The 20,603-nt window shown below is 38.5% G+C and overlaps 1 protein-coding gene across 1 annotated transcript in view; it reads left to right on the plus strand.

The window, feature by feature from the left end:
* Positions 1–1,459: 1,459 nt before the first annotated feature.
* The window catches only part of LOC148114113 (uncharacterized), a 42,399-nt gene continuing 23,255 nt past the window's right edge, over positions 1,460–20,603 (plus strand). Inside the window, exons 1-3 of the mRNA XM_087893665.1 lie at positions 1,460–5,518; positions 14,451–17,002; positions 17,357–17,450. Coding sequence (XP_087749791.1) covers positions 3,313–5,518; positions 14,451–17,002; positions 17,357–17,450 — 4,852 coding nt within the window. The 5' untranslated portion in view covers positions 1,460–3,312. The remainder of the gene's footprint in view (positions 5,519–14,450; positions 17,003–17,356; positions 17,451–20,603) is intronic.

A 20,603-nucleotide genomic window follows, 5' to 3' on the forward strand; every position in this document is an offset into this window, starting at 1 on the left:
TGACACGGTTGTTAAGAATGCTGCAATGGGCATAAATGATGACTGGCCATAAGTGGGCGGTCCGGTCAAAAGTGGGAGGACCAGTCAGAAATGACTTTTTTCAGCCCTCTGAGTAATCCATATGCACATAGGGACTACCCAGACAGCTAAAAAAGTGATTTCTGACAGGTCCTCGCACTTTTGACCGGTTATCATTTATGCCAATTTCAGCACTTAATTAAATTAATTAAATAAAAATGACCTACTGGAGTGGTCGGAGGCAGTCCGAGGCAGGTGTTCCGGTTCGCGATGGGTGGGTGTGGCCAACTTTTTTTTTGTTTACTTTTAAAAGCATTTTTTCTACAACCTTAAGAGGTTGCAGAAAAAAAATGCTTTTAGAAACCTCTGACGATCAGGCAACTCAGCTGGGATCGCCAGAGGCTTTTAAAGGCATTTTTTTTCCTACAACCTCTTCGGCCGAAAAGCCAGCCATGTGAGAAGTGGGTGGGAGTGGGGGGGTGGGGGGCAGGGCTGAATCCCACCACTGCGCGGGCTGGATACATTGTGTCAGCGGGCCGTACCCGGCCTGCGGGGCGTAGTTTGAGGACCCCTGTTTTAGCGAAATCAGCTGTGTCCCCTAAAGGCAGAAAAAACTCACCTCTCCATTCCACTTTTCCTACTCAGTTTCCTAGAACCTGGAAAAGAGAATGTGCTATTGCTGCACCGATATGCCTGAATCAAGTAAAGAGCAACCTATTGCCTTTCAAAGCCCTGCTCTTTGTGACGTCCCTCAATGTTCCTTTAGATCTCTGCAAAAATAAATGCAATTTTGCTGCTGAAGAATTAGTGCTATAGCCTGACTGGCTCGATTAGATCTGTCTCTTAAATGATAAAGAATACAGCCTTAAAGGCACTGACCTCATTTTACACAGGATCACAAACTTGCTGTCAGAACAGCTGTTCTTCTCAAAACAAGGTATCTCCAAACCTGTTTATAAATGTGATTTTCCTTCACTTTAATTCCGATAAAATTAAAACAAACAAATCTAAATAAAAGGCTACACAAAGAAGTCCCTAAAAGAAGCCCACTCAAATAATCTTATTAACTTGTAGGGGTTTTTTTTCATAATAGCAATAGCATTTAGATGCTATTGAAATGAGATGCTATTTAGATGATGATTGAAAAGACAGTATTATTTTTATATTTTTCTAATAAATGATTTACTAATAGAAAAGGGCGATTTTTGGCCCCCACCCCCAGATCATTGTGAATTGAGGGAATGGGCAGCTAAGAATAGTAGAAACCATTGTAAAGAAAGGAAGCAGCAAGAGATGCAAATACTGGCAAATACTGCTGTTGAAAAGAATGGATGCCCTTGAGATTAGGCTTGGTAAAGTCAATGGGGCTGAAATCCCCTCTTTTGTAGCATCTTTTCTCCCTTTCCAGTTACTTTTTCCTTTCCATGCTCAAGTTTTTCTCACCTTTTTCTCCAGTCCAACTCCTTGTCAGGACTAAGGAACAACTGTAGCAGGTCCCAGGGTCTCTGTGCCTGTGTTTGTGGGTGAGAGAGAAGTTTCAGTATGTAAGAATTATCAAGGGACATAGATAGAGATCAGTCAATGTTATAAATGAAGGCAATCTATTATGCAGTCAAGTAATTTAAATTAGGTATTAAGTCCTTAATTATTTATTTTTGGGTTGGCTCTTCCTTTTCTTCAAAGGTAGATTCTAGGGCGGATATGTATATCAACAGCAGTTATAGCAAAATAATAAGCATGCGGTGTGTTAATCACCCCAAAGCCACCAGCAATCAATTTACTTGTTAGGACATTTGATACAAGGATGTTTCTGTTTGCCATGGCACTTAAATGCAGATACCACCATCATCGTCCCTCCTCCCCACAAATATCCCTAGTCTTTACCATCCCCAAGTGTGATAAATGTGAAGCCAGGAGGGATTGCTTTTCAGTTGAACTGGGTTTCTTTTTTTAAAGTCTTCCTTTGGAAATCAGGCTGATGTCCCAGACACACTGCCCACATTTGGAATTTGATCATGAATGACTCAAGGTTGCCTCAGCTTTCCATCTTTTCAAGGTTGGTAAAATGAGGACCCAGAATGTTAGGGGTGTAAGGTTTTTTAATGCAGCTCAGAATCTGATACATCCAATGAAAGGCTGAACACAAGTCTATTGATAATCAGCTTTTATTTCTAGCTAGAAAACAAAACTGGGCAACCCTTTATAGTCTCCCACCTTAACAGCAGGCAGAGAGAAAAGCAGGCCCGTGCAAAAAAACTTTTTCCAAACTTCTTATAGGCTTACACAGCTTGCACTGACCGTCATAATGTTAGAAACATTATTTCATATCACGCAAACCTCATGATTTTTCTTAGCGCTCTGAAACAATGGACCTTAGAAGAGGAAAGAAATACATTTTCTGACATATAACCCAGAGCTTTGTTAGCATTATTATCTCGGATATTAGGTTGCTGAGAATACACATTTTAAGTTACAGCAAGCAGAATCCACATTTTACTTTTCACAAGAAGTTACTTTAGCTATTTGCCAATTCGCCTAGAGGCTTTATCTACCCTGTTTCCCCCAAAATAAGACATCCCCTGATAATAACCCCAATAGGGCTTTTGAGCACATGGCAATAAAGCCAAGCACTTATTTCAGGTTAGTTCAAAACAATATAAGACAGGGTCTTATTTTCGGGGAAATACGGTATGCAGATGGCACATTAGGTTACAATGGAACTCAGCTTAGCAGGGAATCAAAAATAAAGTTAGGCACACTCTGTGTATGCTCTAATCCTTTCAGAGAAAATATGCTGACATTATAAACTGCCCAGAGAATGCTGTGAAGCACTACGGGGAGGTATATAAGTTAAAGTCCTACTACTTTCCTTCGTCAATTGCTTATCCCTCTTTTCCCTAGCTATAACTAATGTGCAGTAATTTTTTTTAGTAGCTGGAGAATGACAGTCAGGCCTTACAATCTGATTTTCCAGTGGAAGCAGATGGTATTCCCTACTGTGACTCTGACCCAAAAACATTAATCACAAATATCTGAGTGATCTCAAAAAATCAACTCATTATCTATAAAAGAGACCACATCTATATTGTTGCCATAGTTTTTGGCAATTGCATGATGTCACAAATCATGGTGGCATCATTAGTAGTGGCATTATCCTGCAGCCTCCATATAAAATAATATGTGGTTGCTTGTTAAATGCTTGGTAATATGTGGTTGCTTGGCAACCGCATTTTTGGCTGCCACATTCAAAGAGATCCTTCACTTGGGTAAAATGAACTAGAGGGGATAGGCATCATGAGATGTGTTGTTCCCTTTGGGACCCAAATTTTCCTGGCTGGAATTCTATTCTTCTATTGTGAAAGGTTGGATGGACTTCCATGCCCAGCCTCAAACACTAATTGCAAAAGGAATGACAGTTTTCCTAGTTATGACAATGTACATATCCAGGAGACAATTGGTAATTTCAGTAAATTTATTAGCTCATCAATTTTAATATTATGGAATAGATTAACTAAATCAAATCCTCATGAATATTTGGACGAAATGGGATCTCATGAAAATCTGCTGAAAAAACTGTACAAATCATCCAATCTCCTACAAGTCACACCCGAAGAAGAAATACTAGGGGAAAAAAAAAAATCTCATCAATTGAAGATCCAAAAGGAAGTGACTATAGAAATTTCAGAGGCTCTGGAGTATAACACGGGGCTGAAGGTAACTCTCAAAGAAAAAATGACAGAAAACAAAGACAAAACTCATGAGTTCGATAGTCCAAAGGAAGTAACTACAAAAATTTCAGAAGCTCTGAAGGTTAAGAGGTGGCCGAAGGGAACTCTCAAAGACAAAATAGGGAAAAACGAAGAGAAAATCCGTGAGTTGGAGATGCAGAAGGAAGGGACTACCGAAATTTCAGAAGCTTTGAATGTTAATATGGGGCCTAAGTTGACATTAACAGAAAAAATAACAGAAAACAAAGAGAAAACTTATGATCTGGAGTTTCCAAATGAACTGACTACAGCAATTTCAGAATCTCTGAAGGTGAAGGGGTGGCCGAAGATAACTCTCAAAGACGAAATAGGAAAAAATGAAGAGAAAACAGGTGAGCTGCAGATACAGAAGGAAGTGGCTGCAGAAATTTCAGAAGCTCTGAATGTTAATAGGGGGCCTAAGTTGACACTAACAGAAAAAATAACAGAAAACAAAGAGAAAATTCATGATTTGGATATTCCAAAGGAAGTAACTACAGAAATTTCACAAGCTCTAAAGGTTAAGAGGTGGCCGAAGGGGACTCTCAAAGACGAAATACGAAAAAATGAAGAGAAAACTCGTGAGTTGGAAATGCAGAAGGAAATGACTACCGAAATTTCAGAAGCTCTGGACGTTATTATGGGGCCTAAGTTGACACTAACAGAAAAAATAACAGAAAACAAAGAGAAAACTCATGACCTGGACATTCCAAATGAAGTGACTACAGAAATTTCAGAAGCTCTGAATGTTAATATGAGATTAACAGAAAAAATAACAGAAAACAAAGACAAAATTCATGACATGGAGATTCCAAAAGAAGTAACCTCAGAAATTTCAGAAGGTCTAAAGGTTAAGGGGTGGCTGAAGGTGACCCTCAAAGATGAAATAGTAAAAAACAAAGAGAAAACTCGTGAGTTGGAGATGCAGAAGGAAGGGACTATCGAAATTTCAGAACCAATGGATTTTAATATGGGGCCTAAGTGGACTCTCAAAGATGAAATAGGGAAAAACGAAGAGAAAACTCGTGAGTTGGAGATGCAGAAGGAAGGGACTACTGAAATTTCAGAAGCTCTGGATGTTAATATGGGGCCTAAGTTGACACTAACAGAAAAAATAACAGAAAACAAAGAGAAAACTCATGACCTGGACATTCCAAATAAAGTGGCTACAGCAATTTCAGAAGCTCTGAAGGTTAAGGGGTGGCCAAAGGTGACTCTCAAAGACGAAATAGGAAAAAAGGAAGAGAAAACGCATGAGTTGGAGTGGCACAAGGAACTGAATAGAGAAGTTTCAGAAATTCTGAATATGGTGACGGAACTAAAGGTGACTCTCAGAGAAAAAACAAGAGGAAGCAAAGAGAAAATTCATGAATTGGAGATACAGAAGGAACTGATTGGAGGAATTTCACAAGCTATGGATATTATTACAAGACTGCAGGTGACTCTGAGAGAAAAAACAAGAAGAAACAAAAAGAAAATTCATGAGTTGGAAATGCAGAAGGAACTGATTGGAGGAATTTCACAAGCTCGGGATATTATTACAGGGTTGCAGGTGATTTTAAAAAAAAAAACAAGAAGAAACAAAAAGAAAACTCAAGAGTTGGAGATGGAGAAAAAAGTGACTAGAGAAGTTTCAGAAGCTCTGAAGTTTGATGAGGGGTCAAAGGTGATTCTCAAAGAAAAAATCAAAGGCAATAAAGAGAAAACTGAGGAGTTGGAGATGCAGAAGGAAGTGACTAGAGAAATTTCAGAAGGTCTCAATATTAAGAGGTGGCCGAAGGTGACTTTCAAGGAAATAATAAGAGAAAACAAAGAGAAACTTCATGAGTTGGCGGTTCAAAAAGAAGTGCATGCAGAAATTTCAGAACCTCGGAAGATTAATACAGGGCAGAAGGAGACTCTCAAAGAGAAAATGAGACGAAACAAACAGAAAACTCATGAGTTGGATATTCCAAAGGAAGTAATTACAAAAATTTCAGAAGCTCTGAAGATTAATAAGGGGCCAAAGAAGACGCTCAAAGACAAAATAAATGAAAATTAGGAGAAACTTCATGAGTTGGAGTGCTTCATGAGTTCTTTGCCCTAATACAATAAATGACCTACAAAAAGAAGTTATACAAAAAGGTAGTTTATTATTTTGTGCACTTTCTTATTTACATAAGAATAAAGACAAAAAATATTTTGTCACCGCGAAGAGAAGCAGTTGTGAAATGAGTGACACGGTTGTTAAGAATGCTGCAATGGGCATAAATGATGACTGGCCATAAGTGGGCGGTCCGGTCAAAAGTGGGAGGACCAGTCAGAAATGACTTTTTTCAGCCCTCTGAGTAATCCATATGCACATAGGGACTACCCAGACAGCTAAAAAAGTGATTTCTGACAGGTCCTCGCACTTTTGACCGGTTATCATTTATGCCAATTTCAGCACTTAATTAAATTAATTAAATAAAAATGACCTACTGGAGTGGTCGGAGGCAGTCCGAGGCAGGTGTTCCGGTTCGCGATGGGTGGGTGTGGCCAACTTTTTTTTTGTTTACTTTTAAAAGCATTTTTTCTACAACCTTAAGAGGTTGCAGAAAAAAAATGCTTTTAGAAACCTCTGACGATCAGGCAACTCAGCTGGGATCGCCAGAGGCTTTTAAAGGCATTTTTTTTCCTACAACCTCTTCGGCCGAAAAGCCAGCCATGTGAGAAGTGGGTGGGAGTGGGGGGGTGGGGGGCAGGGCTGAATCCCACCACTGCGCGGGCTGGATACATTGTGTCAGCAGGCCGTACCCGGCCTGCGGGGCGTAGTTTGAGGACCCCTGTTTTAGCGAAATCAGCTGTGTCCCCTAAAGGCAGAAAAAACTCGCCTCTCCATTCCACTTTTCCTACTCAGTTTCCTAGAACCTGGAAAAGAGAATGTGCTATTGCTGCACCGATATGCCTGAATCAAGTAAAGAGCAACCTATTGCCTTTCAAAGCCCTGCTCTTTGTGACGTCCCTCAATGTTCCTTTAGATCTCTGCAAAAATAAATGCAATTTTGCTGCTGAAGAATTAGTGCTATAGCCTGACTGGCTCGATTAGATCTGTCTCTTAAATGATAAAGAATACAGCCTTAAAGGCACTGACCTCATTTTACACAGGATCACAAACTTGCTGTCAGAACAGCTGTTCTTCTCAAAACAAGGTATCTCCAAACCTGTTTATAAATGTGATTTTCCTTCACTTTAATTCCGATAAAATTAAAACAAACAAATCTAAATAAAAGGCTACACAAAGAAGTCCCTAAAAGAAGCCCACTCAAATAATCTTATTAACTTGTAGGGGTTTTTTTTCATAATAGCAATAGCATTTAGATGCTATTGAAATGAGATGCTATTTAGATGATGATTGAAAAGACAGTATTATTTTTATATTTTTCTAATAAATGATTTACTAATAGAAAAGGGCGATTTTTGGCCCCCACCCCCAGATCATTGTGAATTGAGGGAATGGGCAGCTAAGAATAGTAGAAACCATTGTAAAGAAAGGAAGCAGCAAGAGATGCAAATACTGGCAAATACTGCTGTTGAAAAGAATGGATGCCCTTGAGATTAGGCTTGGTAAAGTCAATGGGGCTGAAATCCCCTCTTTTGTAGCATCTTTTCTCCCTTTCCAGTTACTTTTTCCTTTCCATGCTCAAGTTTTTCTCACCTTTTTCTCCAGTCCAACTCCTTGTCAGGACTAAGGAACAACTGTAGCAGGTCCCAGGGTCTCTGTGCCTGTGTTTGTGGGTGAGAGAGAAGTTTCAGTATGTAAGAATTATCAAGGGACATAGATAGAGATCAGTCAATGTTATAAATGAAGGCAATCTATTATGCAGTCAAGTAATTTAAATTAGGTATTAAGTCCTTAATTATTTATTTTTGGGTTGGCTCTTCCTTTTCTTCAAAGGTAGATTCTAGGGCGGATATGTATATCAACAGCAGTTATAGCAAAATAATAAGCATGCGGTGTGTTAATCACCCCAAAGCCACCAGCAATCAATTTACTTGTTAGGACATTTGATACAAGGATGTTTCTGTTTGCCATGGCACTTAAATGCAGATACCACCATCATCGTCCCTCCTCCCCACAAATATCCCTAGTCTTTACCATCCCCAAGTGTGATAAATGTGAAGCCAGGAGGGATTGCTTTTCAGTTGAACTGGGTTTCTTTTTTTAAAGTCTTCCTTTGGAATTCAGGCTGATGTCCCAGACACACTGCCCACATTTGGAATTTGATCATGAATGACTCAAGGTTGCCTCAGCTTTCCATCTTCTCAAGGTTGGTAAAATGAGGACCCAGAATGTTAGGGGTGTAAGGTTTTTTAATGCAGCTCAGAATCTGATACATCCAATGAAAGGCTGAACACAAGTCTATTGATAATCAGCTTTTATTTCTAGCTAGAAAACAAAACTGGGCAACCCTTTATAGTCTCCCACCTTAACAGCAGGCAGAGAGAAAAGCAGGCCCGTGCAAAAAAACTTTTTCCAAACTTCTTATAGGCTTACACAGCTTGCACTGACTGTCATAATGTTAGAAACATTATTTCATATCACGCAAACCTCATGATTTTTCTTAGCGCTCTGAAACAATGGACCTTAGAAGAGGAAAGAAATACATTTTCTGACATATAACCCAGAGCTTTGTTAGCATTATTATCTCGGATATTAGGTTGCTGAGAATACACATTTTAAGTTACAGCAAGCAGAATCCACATTTTACTTTTCACAAGAAGTTACTTTAGCTATTTGCCAATTCGCCTAGAGGCTTTATCTACCCTGTTTTCCCCAAAATAAGACATCCCCTGATAATAACCCCAATAGGGCTTTTGAGCGCATGGCAATAAAGCCAAGCACTTATTTCAGGTTAGTTCAAAACAATATAAGACAGGGTCTTATTTTCGGGGAAATACGGTATGCAGATGGCACATTAGGTTACAATGGAACTCAGCTTAGCAGGGAATCAAAAATAAAGTTAGGCACACTCTGTGTATGCTCTAATCCTTTCAGGGAAAATATGCTGACATTATAAACTGCCCAGAGAATGCTGTGAAGCACTACGGAGAGGTATATAAGTTAAAGTCCTACTACTTTCCTTCGTCAATTGCTTATCCCTCTTTTCCCTAGCTATAACTAATGTGCAGTAATTTTTTTTTAGTAGCTGGAGAATGACAGTCAGGCCTTGCAATCTGATTTTCCAGTGGAAGCAGATGGTATTCCCTACTGTGACTCTGACCCAAAAACATTAATCACAAATATCTGAGTGATCTCAAAAAATCAACTCATTATCTATAAAAGAGACCACAACTATATTGTTGCCATAGTTTTTGGCAATTGCATGATGTCACAAATCATGGTGGCATCATCAGCAGTGGCATTATCCTGCAGCCTCCATATAAAATAATATGTGGTTGCTTGTTAAATGCTTGGTAATATGTGGTTGCTTGGCAACCGCATTTTTGGCTGCCACATTCAAAGAGATCCTTCACTTGGGTAAAATGAACTAGAGGGGATAGGCATCATGAGATGTGTTGTCCCCATTGGGACCCAAATTTTCCTGGCTGGAATTCTATTCTTCTATTGTGAAAGGTTGGATGGACTTCCATGCCCAGCCTCAAACACTAGTTGCAAAAGGAATGACAGTTTTCCTATTTATGACAATGTACATATCCAGGAGACAATTGGTAATTTCAGTAAATTTTTTAACTCATCAATTTTAATATTATGGAATAGATTAACTAAATCAAATCCTCCTGAATATTTGGATGAAATGGGATCTCATGAAAATCTGCTTAAAAAACTGTACAAATCATCCAATCTCCTACAAGTCACACCCGAAGAAGAAATAATAGGGGAAGAAAAAAAATCTCATCAATTGGAGATCCAAAAGGAAGTGACTACAGAAATTTCAGAGGCTCTGGAGTATAACACAGGGCTGAAGGTAACTCTCAGAGAAAAAATGACAGAAAACAAAGCCAAAACTCATGAGTTCGATAGTCCAAAGGAAGAAACTACAAAAATTTCAGAAGCTCTGAAGGTTAAGAGGTGGCCGAAGGGAACTCTCAAAGACAAAATAGGGAAAAACGAAGAGAAAATCCGTGAGTTGGAGATGCAGAAGGAAGGGGCTACCGAAATTTCAGAAGCTTTGAATGTTAATATGGGGCCTAAGTTGACATTAACAGAAAAAATAAAAGAAAACAAACAGAAAACTTATGATCTGGAGTATCCAAATGAACTGACTACAGAAATTTCAGAAGCTCTGAAGGTTAAGGGGTGGCCGAAGATAACTCTCAAAGACAAAATAGGAAAAAATGAAGAGAAAACAGGTGAGCTTGAGATACAGAAGGAAGTGGCTGCAGAAATTTCAGAAGCTCTGAATGTTAATAGGGGGCCTAAGTTGACACTAACAGAAAAAATAACAGAAAACAAAGAGAAAATTCATGATTTGGATATTCCAAAGGAAGTAACTACAGAAATTTCACAAGCTCTGAAGGTTAAGAGGTGGCCGAAGGGAACTCTCAAAGACAAAATAGGGAAAAACGAAGAGAAAATCCGTGAGTTGGAGATGCAGAAGGAAGGGGCTACCGAAATTTCAGAAGCTTTGAATGTTAATATGGGGCCTAAGTTGACATTAACAGAAAAAATAACAGAAAACAAAGAGAAAACTTATGATCTGGAGTATCCAAATGAACTGACTACAGAAATTTCAGAAGCTCTGAAGGTTAAGAGGCGGCCAAAGGGGACTCTCAAAGACGAAATACGAAAAAATGAAGAGAAAACTCATGAGTTGGAAATGCAGAAGGAAATGACTACTGAAATTTCAGAAGCTCTGAACGTTATTATGGGGCCTAAGTTGACACTAACAGAAAAAATAACAGAAAACAAAGAGAAAACTCATGACCTGGACATTCCAAATGAAGTGACTACAGAAATTTCAGAAGCTCTGAATGTTAATCTGAGATTAACAGAAAAAATAACAGAAAACAAAGAGAAAATTCATGACATGGATATTCCAAAAGAAGTAACCTCAGAAATTTCAGAAGGTTTAAAAGTTAAGGGGTGGCTGAAGGTGACCCTCAAAGATGAAATAGGAAAAAACGAAGAGAAAACTCGTGAGTTGGAGATGCAGAAGGAAGGAACTATCGAAATTTCAGAACCAATGGATTTTAATATGGGGCCTAAGTGGACTCTCAAAGATGAAATAGGAAAAAATGAAGAGAAAACCGAGGAGTTGGAGATGCAGAAGGAAGGGACTGCTGAAATTTCAGAGGCTCTGGATGTTAATATGGGGCCTAAGTTGACACTGACAGAAAAGCTAACAGAAAACAAAGAGAAAATTCATGATTTGGATATTCCAAAGGAAGTAACTACAGAAATTTCACAAGCTCTGAAGGTTAAGAGGTGGCCAAAGGGGACTCTCAAAGACGAAATACGAAAAAATGAAGAGAAAACTGATGAGTTGGAAATGCAGAAGGAAATGTCTACCGAACTTTCAGAAGCTGTGGACGTTATTATGGGGCCTAAGTTGACACTAACAGAAAAAATAACAGAAAACAAAGAGAAAACTCATGACCTGGACATTCCAAATGAAGTGACTACAGAAATTTCAGAAGCTCTGAATGTTAATATGAGATTAACAGAAAAAATAACAGAAAACAAACAGAAAATTCATGACATGGAGATTCCAAAAGAAGTAACCTCAGAAATTTCAGAAGGTCTAAAGGTTAAGGGGTGGCTGAAGGTGACCCTCAAAGATGAAATAGGAAAAAACGAAGAGAAAACTCGTGAGTTGGAGATGCAGAAGGAAGGGACTATCGAAATTTCAGAACCAATGGATTTTAATATGGGGCCTAAGTGGACTCTCAAAGATGAAATAGGAAAAAATGAAGAGAAAACTCATGAGTTGGAGATGCAGAAGGAAGGGACTACCGAAATTTCAGAAGCTCTGGATGTTAATATGGCGCCTAAGTTGACACTAACAGAAAAACTAACAGAAAACAAAGAGAAAACTCATGGCCTGGACATTCCAAATAGAGTGGCTACAGAAATTTCAGAAGCTCTGAAGGTTAAGAGATGGCCGAAGGGGTCTCTCAAAGACGAAATTGGAAAAAATGAAGAGAAAACTCGTGAGTTGGAGATGCAGAAGGAAGGGACTACAGAAATTTCAGAAGCTCTGGATGTTAATATGGGGCCTAAGTTGACACTAACAGAAAAACTAACAGAAAACAAAGAGAAAACTCATGGCCTGGACATTCCAAATAGAGTGGCTACAGAAATTTCAGAAGCTCTGAAGGTTAAGAGGTGGCCAAAGGGGACTCTCAAAGACGAAATACGAAAAAATGAAGAGAAAACTCATGAGTTGGAAATGCAGAAGGAAGGGACTACCGAAATTTCAGAAGCTCTGGATGTTAATATGGGGCCTAAGTTGACACTAACAGAAAAACTAACAGAAAACAAAGGGAAAACTCATGACCTGGACATTCCAAATAAAGTGGCTACAGCAATTTCAGAAGCTCTGAAGGTTGATGAGGGGTCAAAGTTGACTTTCAAAGAAAAAATCAGAGGAAGTAAAGAGAAAACTGAGGAGTTGGAGATGCAGAAGGAAGTGACTAGAGAAATTTCAGGAGGTCTGAATATTAAGAGGTGGCCAAAGGTGACTCTCAAAGACATAATCAGAGAAAATAAAGAGAAATGTCATGAGTTGGCAGTTCAAAAAGAAGTGCATGCAGAAATTTCAGAACCTCGGAAGATTAATACAGGGCAGAAGGAGACTCTCAAAGAGAAAATGAGACGAAACAAACAGAAAACTCATGAGTTGGATATTCCAAAGGAAGTAATTACAAAAATTTCAGAAGCTCTGAAGGTTAAGAGATGGCCGAAGGTGACTCTAAAAGACATAATCAGAGAAAATAAAGAGAAATTTCATGAGTTGGCAGTTCAAAAAGAAGTGCATGCAGAAATTTCAGAACCTCGGAAGATTAATACAGGGCAGAAGGAGACTCTCAAAGAGAAAATGAGACGAAACAAACAGAAAACTCATGAGTTGGATATCCCAAAGGAAGTAATTACAAAAATTTCAGAAGCTCTGAAGGTTAAGAGATGGCCGAAGGTGACTCTCAAAGACATAATCAGAGAAAATAAAGAGAAATTTCATGAGTTGGCAGTTCAAAAAGAAGTGCATGCAGAAATTTCAGAACCTCGGAAGATTAATACAGGGCAAAAGGAGACTCTCAAAGAGAAAATGAGAAGAAACAAACAGAAAACTCAAGAGTTGGATATTCCAAAGGAAGTAATTACAAAAATTTCAGAAGTTCTGAGGGTTAAGAGGTGGCCGAAGGGGACTCTCAAAGACATAATCAGAGAAAATAAAGAGAAATTTCATGAGTTGGCAGTTCAAAAAGAAGTGCATGCAGAAATTTCAGAACCTCGGAAGATTAATACAGGGCAGAAGGAGACTCTCAAAGAGAAAATGAGACGAAACAAACAGAAAACTCATGAGTTGGATATCCCAAAGGAAGTAATTAAAAAAATTTCAGAAGCTCTGAAGGTTAAGAGATGGCCGAAGGGGATTCTCAAAGACGAAATAGGAAAAAATGAAGAGAAAATTCGTGACTTGGAGATGCAGAAGGAAGGGACTACCGAAATTTCAGAAGCTCTGGATGTTAATATGGGGCCTAAGTTGACACTAACAGAAAAACTAACAGAAAACAAAGGGAAAACTCATGACCTGGACATTCCAAATAAAGTGGCTACAGCAATTTCAGAAGCTCTGAAGGTTGATGAGGGGTCAAAGTTGACTTTCAAAGAAAAAATCAGAGGCAATAAAGAGAAAACTGAGGAGTTGGAGATGCAGAAGGAAGTGACTAGAAAAATTTCAGGAGGTCTGAATATTAAGAGGTGGCCGAAGGTGACTCTCAAAGACATAATCAGAGAAAATAAAGAGAAATGTCATGAGTTGGCAGTTCAAAAAGATGTGCATGCAGAAATTTCAGAACCTCGGAAGATTAATACAGGGCAGAAGGAGACTCTCAAAGAGAAAATGAGACGAAACAAACAGAAAACTCATGAGTTGGATATCCCAAAGGAAGTAATTAAAAAAATTTCAGAAGCTCTGAAGGTTAAGAGATGGCCGAAGGGGACTCTCAAAGACGAAATAGGAAAAAATGAAGAGAAAACTCGTGAGTTGGAGATGCAGAAGGAAGGGACTACCGAAATTTCAGATGCTCTGGATGTTAATATGGGGCCTAAGTTGACACTAACAGAAAAAGTAACAGAAAACAAAGAGAAAACTCATGACCTGGACATTCCAAATAAAGTGGCTACAGCAATTTCAGAAGCTCTGAAGGTTAAGGGGTGGCCGAAGGTGACTCTCAAAGACGAAATAGGAAAAAACGAAGAGAATACGCGTGAGTTGGAGAGGCACAAGGAACTGAGTAGAGAAGTTTCAGAAATTCTGAATATGGTGACGGAACTAAAGGTGACTCTCAGAGAAAAAACAAGAGGAAGAAAAGAGAAAATTCATGAATCGGACATGCAGAAGGAACTGATTGGAGGAATTTCACAAGCTCGGGATATTATTACAGGAATGCAGGTGATTGTCAGAGAAAAAACAAGAAGAAACAAAAAGAAAACTCAAGAGTTGCAGATGGAGAAAAAAGTGACTAGAGAAGTTTCAGAAGCTCTGAAGTTTGATAAGGGGTCAAAGGTGATTCTCAAAGAAAAAATCAAAGGCAATAAAGAGAAAACTGTGGAGATTGTGATACAGAAGGAAGTGACTAGAGAAATTTCAGAAGGTCTGAATATTAAGAGGTGGCCGAAGGTGACTCTCAAAGACAAAATAGGAAAAAACAAAGAGAAAACGCGTGGATTGGAGATGGAGGAGGAAGTAACTACTGAAATTTCAGAAGCTCTGGATCTTAATATGGGGCCTAAATTGACACTGACAGAAAAAATAACAGAAAACAAAGAGAAAATTCATGAGTTAGATATTCCAAAGGAAGTTTTAACTACAGAAATTACAGAAGATCTGACAGTTAAGAGGTGGCCGAAGGGGACTCTCAAAGACGAAATACGAAAAAATGAAGCGAAAACTGATGAGTTGGAAATGCAGAAGGAAATGACTACCGAAATTTCAGAAGCTGTGGACGTTATTATGGGGCCTAAGTTGACACTAACAGAAAAAATAACAGAAAACAAAGAGAAAACTCATGACCTGGACATTCCAAATGAAGTGACTACAGAAATTTCAGAAGCTCTGAATGTTAATATGAGATTAACAGAAAAAATAACAGAAAACAAAGAGAAAATTCATGACATGGAGATTCCAAAAGAAGTAACCTCAGAAATTTCAGAAGGTCTAAAGGTTAAGGGGTGGCTGAAGGTGACCCTCAAAGATGAAATAGGAAAAAACGAAGAGAAAACTCCTGAGTTGGAGATGCAGAAGGAAGGGACTATCGAAATTTCAGAACCAATGGATTTTAATATGGGGCCTAAGTGGACTCTCAAAGATGAAATAGGAAAAAATGAAGAGAAAACCGAGGAGTTGGAGATGCAGAAGGAAGGGACTGCCGAAATTTTAGAGGCTCTGGATGTTAATATGGGGCCTAAGTTGACACTGACAGAAAAAATAACAGAAAACAAAGAGAAAATTCATGATTTGGATATTCCAAAGGAAGTAACTACAGAAATTTCACAAGCTCTAAAGGTTAAGAGGTGGCCAAAGGAGACTCTCAAAGACGAAATACGAAAAAATGAAGAGAAAACTCATGAATTGGAAATGCAGAAGGAAATGACTACCGAAATTTCAGAAGCTCTGGACGTTATTATGGGGCCTAAGTTGACACTAACAGAAAAAATAACAGAAAATAAAGAGAAAACTCATGACCTGGACATTCCAAATGAAGTGACTACAGAAATTTCAGAAGCTCTGAATGTTAATATGAGATTAACAGAAAACAAAGAGAAAATTCATGACATGGAGATTCCAAAAGAAGTAACCTCAGAAATTTCAGAAGGTCTAAAGGTTAAGGGGTGGCTGAAGGTGACCCTCAAAGATGAAATAGGAGAAAACGAAGAGAAAACTTGTGAGTTGGAGATGCAGAAGGAAGGGACTATCGAAATTTCAGAACCAATGGATTTTAATATGGGGCCTAAGTGGACTCTCAAAGATGAAATAGGAAAAAATGAAGAGAAAACCGAGGAGTTGGAGATGCAGAAGGAAGGGACTACCGAAATTTCAGAAGCTCGGGATGTTAATATGGGGCCTAAGTTGACACTAACAGAAAAACTAACAGAAAACAAAGAGAAAACTCATGGCCTGGACATTCCAAATAGAGTGGCTACAGAAATTTCAGAAGCTCTGAAGGTTAAGAGATGGCCAAAGGGGACTCTCAAAGACGAAATTGGAAAAAATGAAGAGAAAACTCGTGAGTTGGAGATGCAGAAGGAAGGGACTACCGAAATTTCAGAAGCTCGGGATGTTAATATGGGGCCTAAGTTGACACTAACAGAAAAACTAACAGAAAACAAAGAGAAAACTCATGGCCTGGACATTCCAAATAGAGTGGCTACAGAAATTTCAGAAGCTCTGAAGGTTAAGAGATGGCCAAAGGGGACTCTCAAAGAGGAAATACAAAAAAATGAAGAGAAAACTCATGAGTTGGAAATGCAGAAGGAAATGACTAGAGAAATTTCAGGAGGTCTGAATATTAAGAGGTGGCCGAAAGTGACTCTCAAAGACATAATCAGAGAAAATAAAGAGAAATGTCATGAGTTGGCAGTTCAAAAAGAAGTGCATGCAGAAATTTCAGAACCTCGGAAGATTAATACAGGGCAGAAGGAGACTCTCAAAGAGAAAATGAGACGAAACAAACAGAAAACTCATGAGTTGGATATTCCAAAGGAAGTAATTACAAAAATTTCAGAAGCTCTGAAGGTTAAGAGATGGCCGAAGGTGACTCTCAAAGACATAATCAGAGAAAATAAAGAGAAATTTCATGAGTTGGCAGTTCAAAAAGAAGTGCATGCAGAAATTTCAGAACCTCGGAAGATTAATACAGGGCAGAAGGAGACTCTCAAAGAGAAAATGAGACGAAACAAACAGAAAACTCATGAGTTGGATATTCCAAAGGAAGTAATTACAAAAATTTCAGAAGCTCTGAAGGTTAAGAGATGGCCGAAGGTGACTCTAAAAGCCATAATCAGAGAAAATAAAGAGAAATTTCATGAGTTGGTAGTTCAAAAAGAAGTGCATGCAGAAATTTCAGAACCTCGGAAGATTAATACAGGGCAGAAGGAGACTCTCAAAGAGAAAATGAGACGAAACAAACAGAAAACTCATGAGTTGGATATCCCAAAGGAAGTAATTAAAAAAATTTCAGAAGCTCTGAAGGTTAAGAGATGGCCGAAGGGGACTCTCAAAGACGAAATAGGAAAAAATGAAGAGAAAATTCGTGACTTGGAGATGCAGAAGGAAGGGACTACCGAAATTTCAGAAGCTCTGGATGTTAATATGGGGCCTAAGTTGACACTAACAGAAAAACTAACAGAAAACAAAGAGAAAATTCATGATTTGGATATTCCAAAGGAAGTAACTACAGAAATTTCACAAGCTCTGAAGGTTAAGAGGTGGCCGAAGGGAACTCTCAAAGACAAAATAGGGAAAAACGAAGAGAAAATCCGTGAGTTGGAGATGCAGAAGGAAGGGGCTACCGAAATTTCAGAAGCTTTGAATGTTAATATGGGGCCTAAGTTGACATTAACAGAAAAAATAACAGAAAACAAAGAGAAAACTTATGATCTGGAGTATCCAAATGAACTGACTACAGAAATTTCAGAAGCTCTGAAGGTTAAGAGGCGGCCAAAGGGGACTCTCAAAGACGAAATACGAAAAAATGAAGAGAAAACTCATGAGTTGGAAATGCAGAAGGAAATGACTACTGAAATTTCAGAAGCTCTGAACGTTATTATGGGGCCTAAGTTGACACTAACAGAAAAAATAACAGAAAACAAAGAGAAAACTCATGACCTGGACATTCCAAATGAAGTGACTACAGAAATTTCAGAAGCTCTGAATGTTAATCTGAGATTAACAGAAAAAATAACAGAAAACAAAGAGAAAATTCATGACATGGATATTCCAAAAGAAGTAACCTCAGAAATTTCAGAAGGTTTAAAAGTTAAGGGGTGGCTGAAGGTGACCCTCAAAGATGAAATAGGAAAAAACGAAGAGAAAACTCGTGAGTTGGAGATGCAGAAGGAAGGAACTATCGAAATTTCAGAACCAATGGATTTTAATATGGGGCCTAAGTGGACTCTCAAAGATGAAATAGGAAAAAATGAAGAGAAAACCGAGGAGTTGGAGATGCAGAAGGAAGGGACTGCTGAAATTTCAGAGGCTCTGGATGTTAATATGGGGCCTAAGTTGACACTGACAGAAAAGCTAACAGAAAACAAAGAGAAAATTCATGATTTGGATATTCCAAAGGAAGTAACTACAGAAATTTCACAAGCTCTGAAGGTTAAGAGGTGGCCAAAGGGGACTCTCAAAGACGAAATACGAAAAAATGAAGAGAAAACTGATGAGTTGGAAATGCAGAAGGAAATGTCTACCGAACTTTCAGAAGCTGTGGACGTTATTATGGGGCCTAAGTTGACACTAACAGAAAAAATAACAGAAAACAAAGAGAAAACTCATGACCTGGACATTCCAAATGAAGTGACTACAGAAATTTCAGAAGCTCTGAATGTTAATATGAGATTAACAGAAAAAATAACAGAAAACAAACAGAAAATTCATGACATGGAGATTCCAAAAGAAGTAACCTCAGAAATTTCAGAAGGTCTAAAGGTTAAGGGGTGGCTGAAGGTGACCCTCAAAGATGAAATAGGAAAAAACGAAGAGAAAACTCGTGAGTTGGAGATGCAGAAGGAAGGGACTATCGAAATTTCAGAACCAATGGATTTTAATATGGGGCCTAAGTGGACTCTCAAAGATGAAATAGGAAAAAATGAAGAGAAAACTCATGAGTTGGAGATGCAGAAGGAAGGGACTACCGAAATTTCAGAAGCTCTGGATGTTAATATGGCGCCTAAGTTGACACTAACAGAAAAACTAACAGAAAACAAAGAGAAAACTCATGGCCTGGACATTCCAAATAGAGTGGCTACAGAAATTTCAGAAGCTCTGAAGGTTAAGAGATGGCCGAAGGGGTCTCTCAAAGACGAAATTGGAAAAAATGAAGAGAAAACTCGTGAGTTGGAGATGCAGAAGGAAGGGACTACAGAAATTTCAGAAGCTCTGGATGTTAATATGGGGCCTAAGTTGACACTAACAGAAAAACTAACAGAAAACAAAGAGAAAACTCATGGCCTGGACATTCCAAATAGAGTGGCTACAGAAATTTCAGAAGCTCTGAAGGTTAAGAGGTGGCCAAAGGGGACTCTCAAAGACGAAATACGAAAAAATGAAGAGAAAACTCATGAGTTGGAAATGCAGAAGGAAGGGACTACCGAAATTTCAGAAGCTCTGGATGTTAATATGGGGCCTAAGTTGACACTAACAGAAAAACTAACAGAAAACAAAGGGAAAACTCATGACCTGGACATTCCAAATAAAGTGGCTACAGCAATTTCAGAAGCTCTGAAGGTTGATGAGGGGTCAAAGTTGACTTTCAAAGAAAAAATCAGAGGAAGTAAAGAGAAAACTGAGGAGTTGGAGATGCAGAAGGAAGTGACTAGAGAAATTTCAGGAGGTCTGAATATTAAGAGGTGGCCAAAGGTGACTCTCAAAGACATAATCAGAGAAAATAAAGAGAAATGTCATGAGTTGGCAGTTCAAAAAGAAGTGCATGCAGAAATTTCAGAACCTCGGAAGATTAATACAGGGCAGAAGGAGACTCTCAAAGAGAAAATGAGACGAAACAAACAGAAAACTCATGAGTTGGATATTCCAAAGGAAGTAATTACAAAAATTTCAGAAGCTCTGAAGGTTAAGAGATGGCCGAAGGTGACTCTAAAAGACATAATCAGAGAAAATAAAGAGAAATTTCATGAGTTGGCAGTTCAAAAAGAAGTGCATGCAGAAATTTCAGAACCTCGGAAGATTAATACAGGGCAGAAGGAGACTCTCAAAGAGAAAATGAGACGAAACAAACAGAAAACTCATGAGTTGGATATCCCAAAGGAAGTAATTACAAAAATTTCAGAAGCTCTGAAGGTTAAGAGATGGCCGAAGGTGACTCTCAAAGACATAATCAGAGAAAATAAAGAGAAATTTCATGAGTTGGCAGTTCAAAAAGAAGTGCATGCAGAAATTTCAGAACCTCGGAAGATTAATACAGGGCAAAAGGAGACTCTCAAAGAGAAAATGAGAAGAAACAAACAGAAAACTCAAGAGTTGGATATTCCAAAGGAAGTAATTACAAAAATTTCAGAAGTTCTGAGGGTTAAGAGGTGGCCGAAGGGGACTCTCAAAGACATAATCAGAGAAAATAAAGAGAAATTTCATGAGTTGGCAGTTCAAAAAGAAGTGCATGCAGAAATTTCAGAACCTCGGAAGATTAATACAGGGCAGAAGGAGACTCTCAAAGAGAAAATGAGACGAAACAAACAGAAAACTCATGAGTTGGATATCCCAAAGGAAGTAATTAAAAAAATTTCAGAAGCTCTGAAGGTTAAGAGATGGCCGAAGGGGATTCTCAAAGACGAAATAGGAAAAAATGAAGAGAAAATTCGTGACTTGGAGATGCAGAAGGAAGGGACTACCGAAATTTCAGAAGCTCTGGATGTTAATATGGGGCCTAAGTTGACACTAACAGAAAAACTAACAGAAA

This window comes from Pantherophis guttatus, chromosome 4, assembly GCF_059756535.1.
Source record: "Pantherophis guttatus breed Tessera chromosome 4, ASM5975653v1, whole genome shotgun sequence".
Classification (NCBI taxonomy): domain Eukaryota; kingdom Metazoa; phylum Chordata; class Lepidosauria; order Squamata; family Colubridae; genus Pantherophis; species Pantherophis guttatus.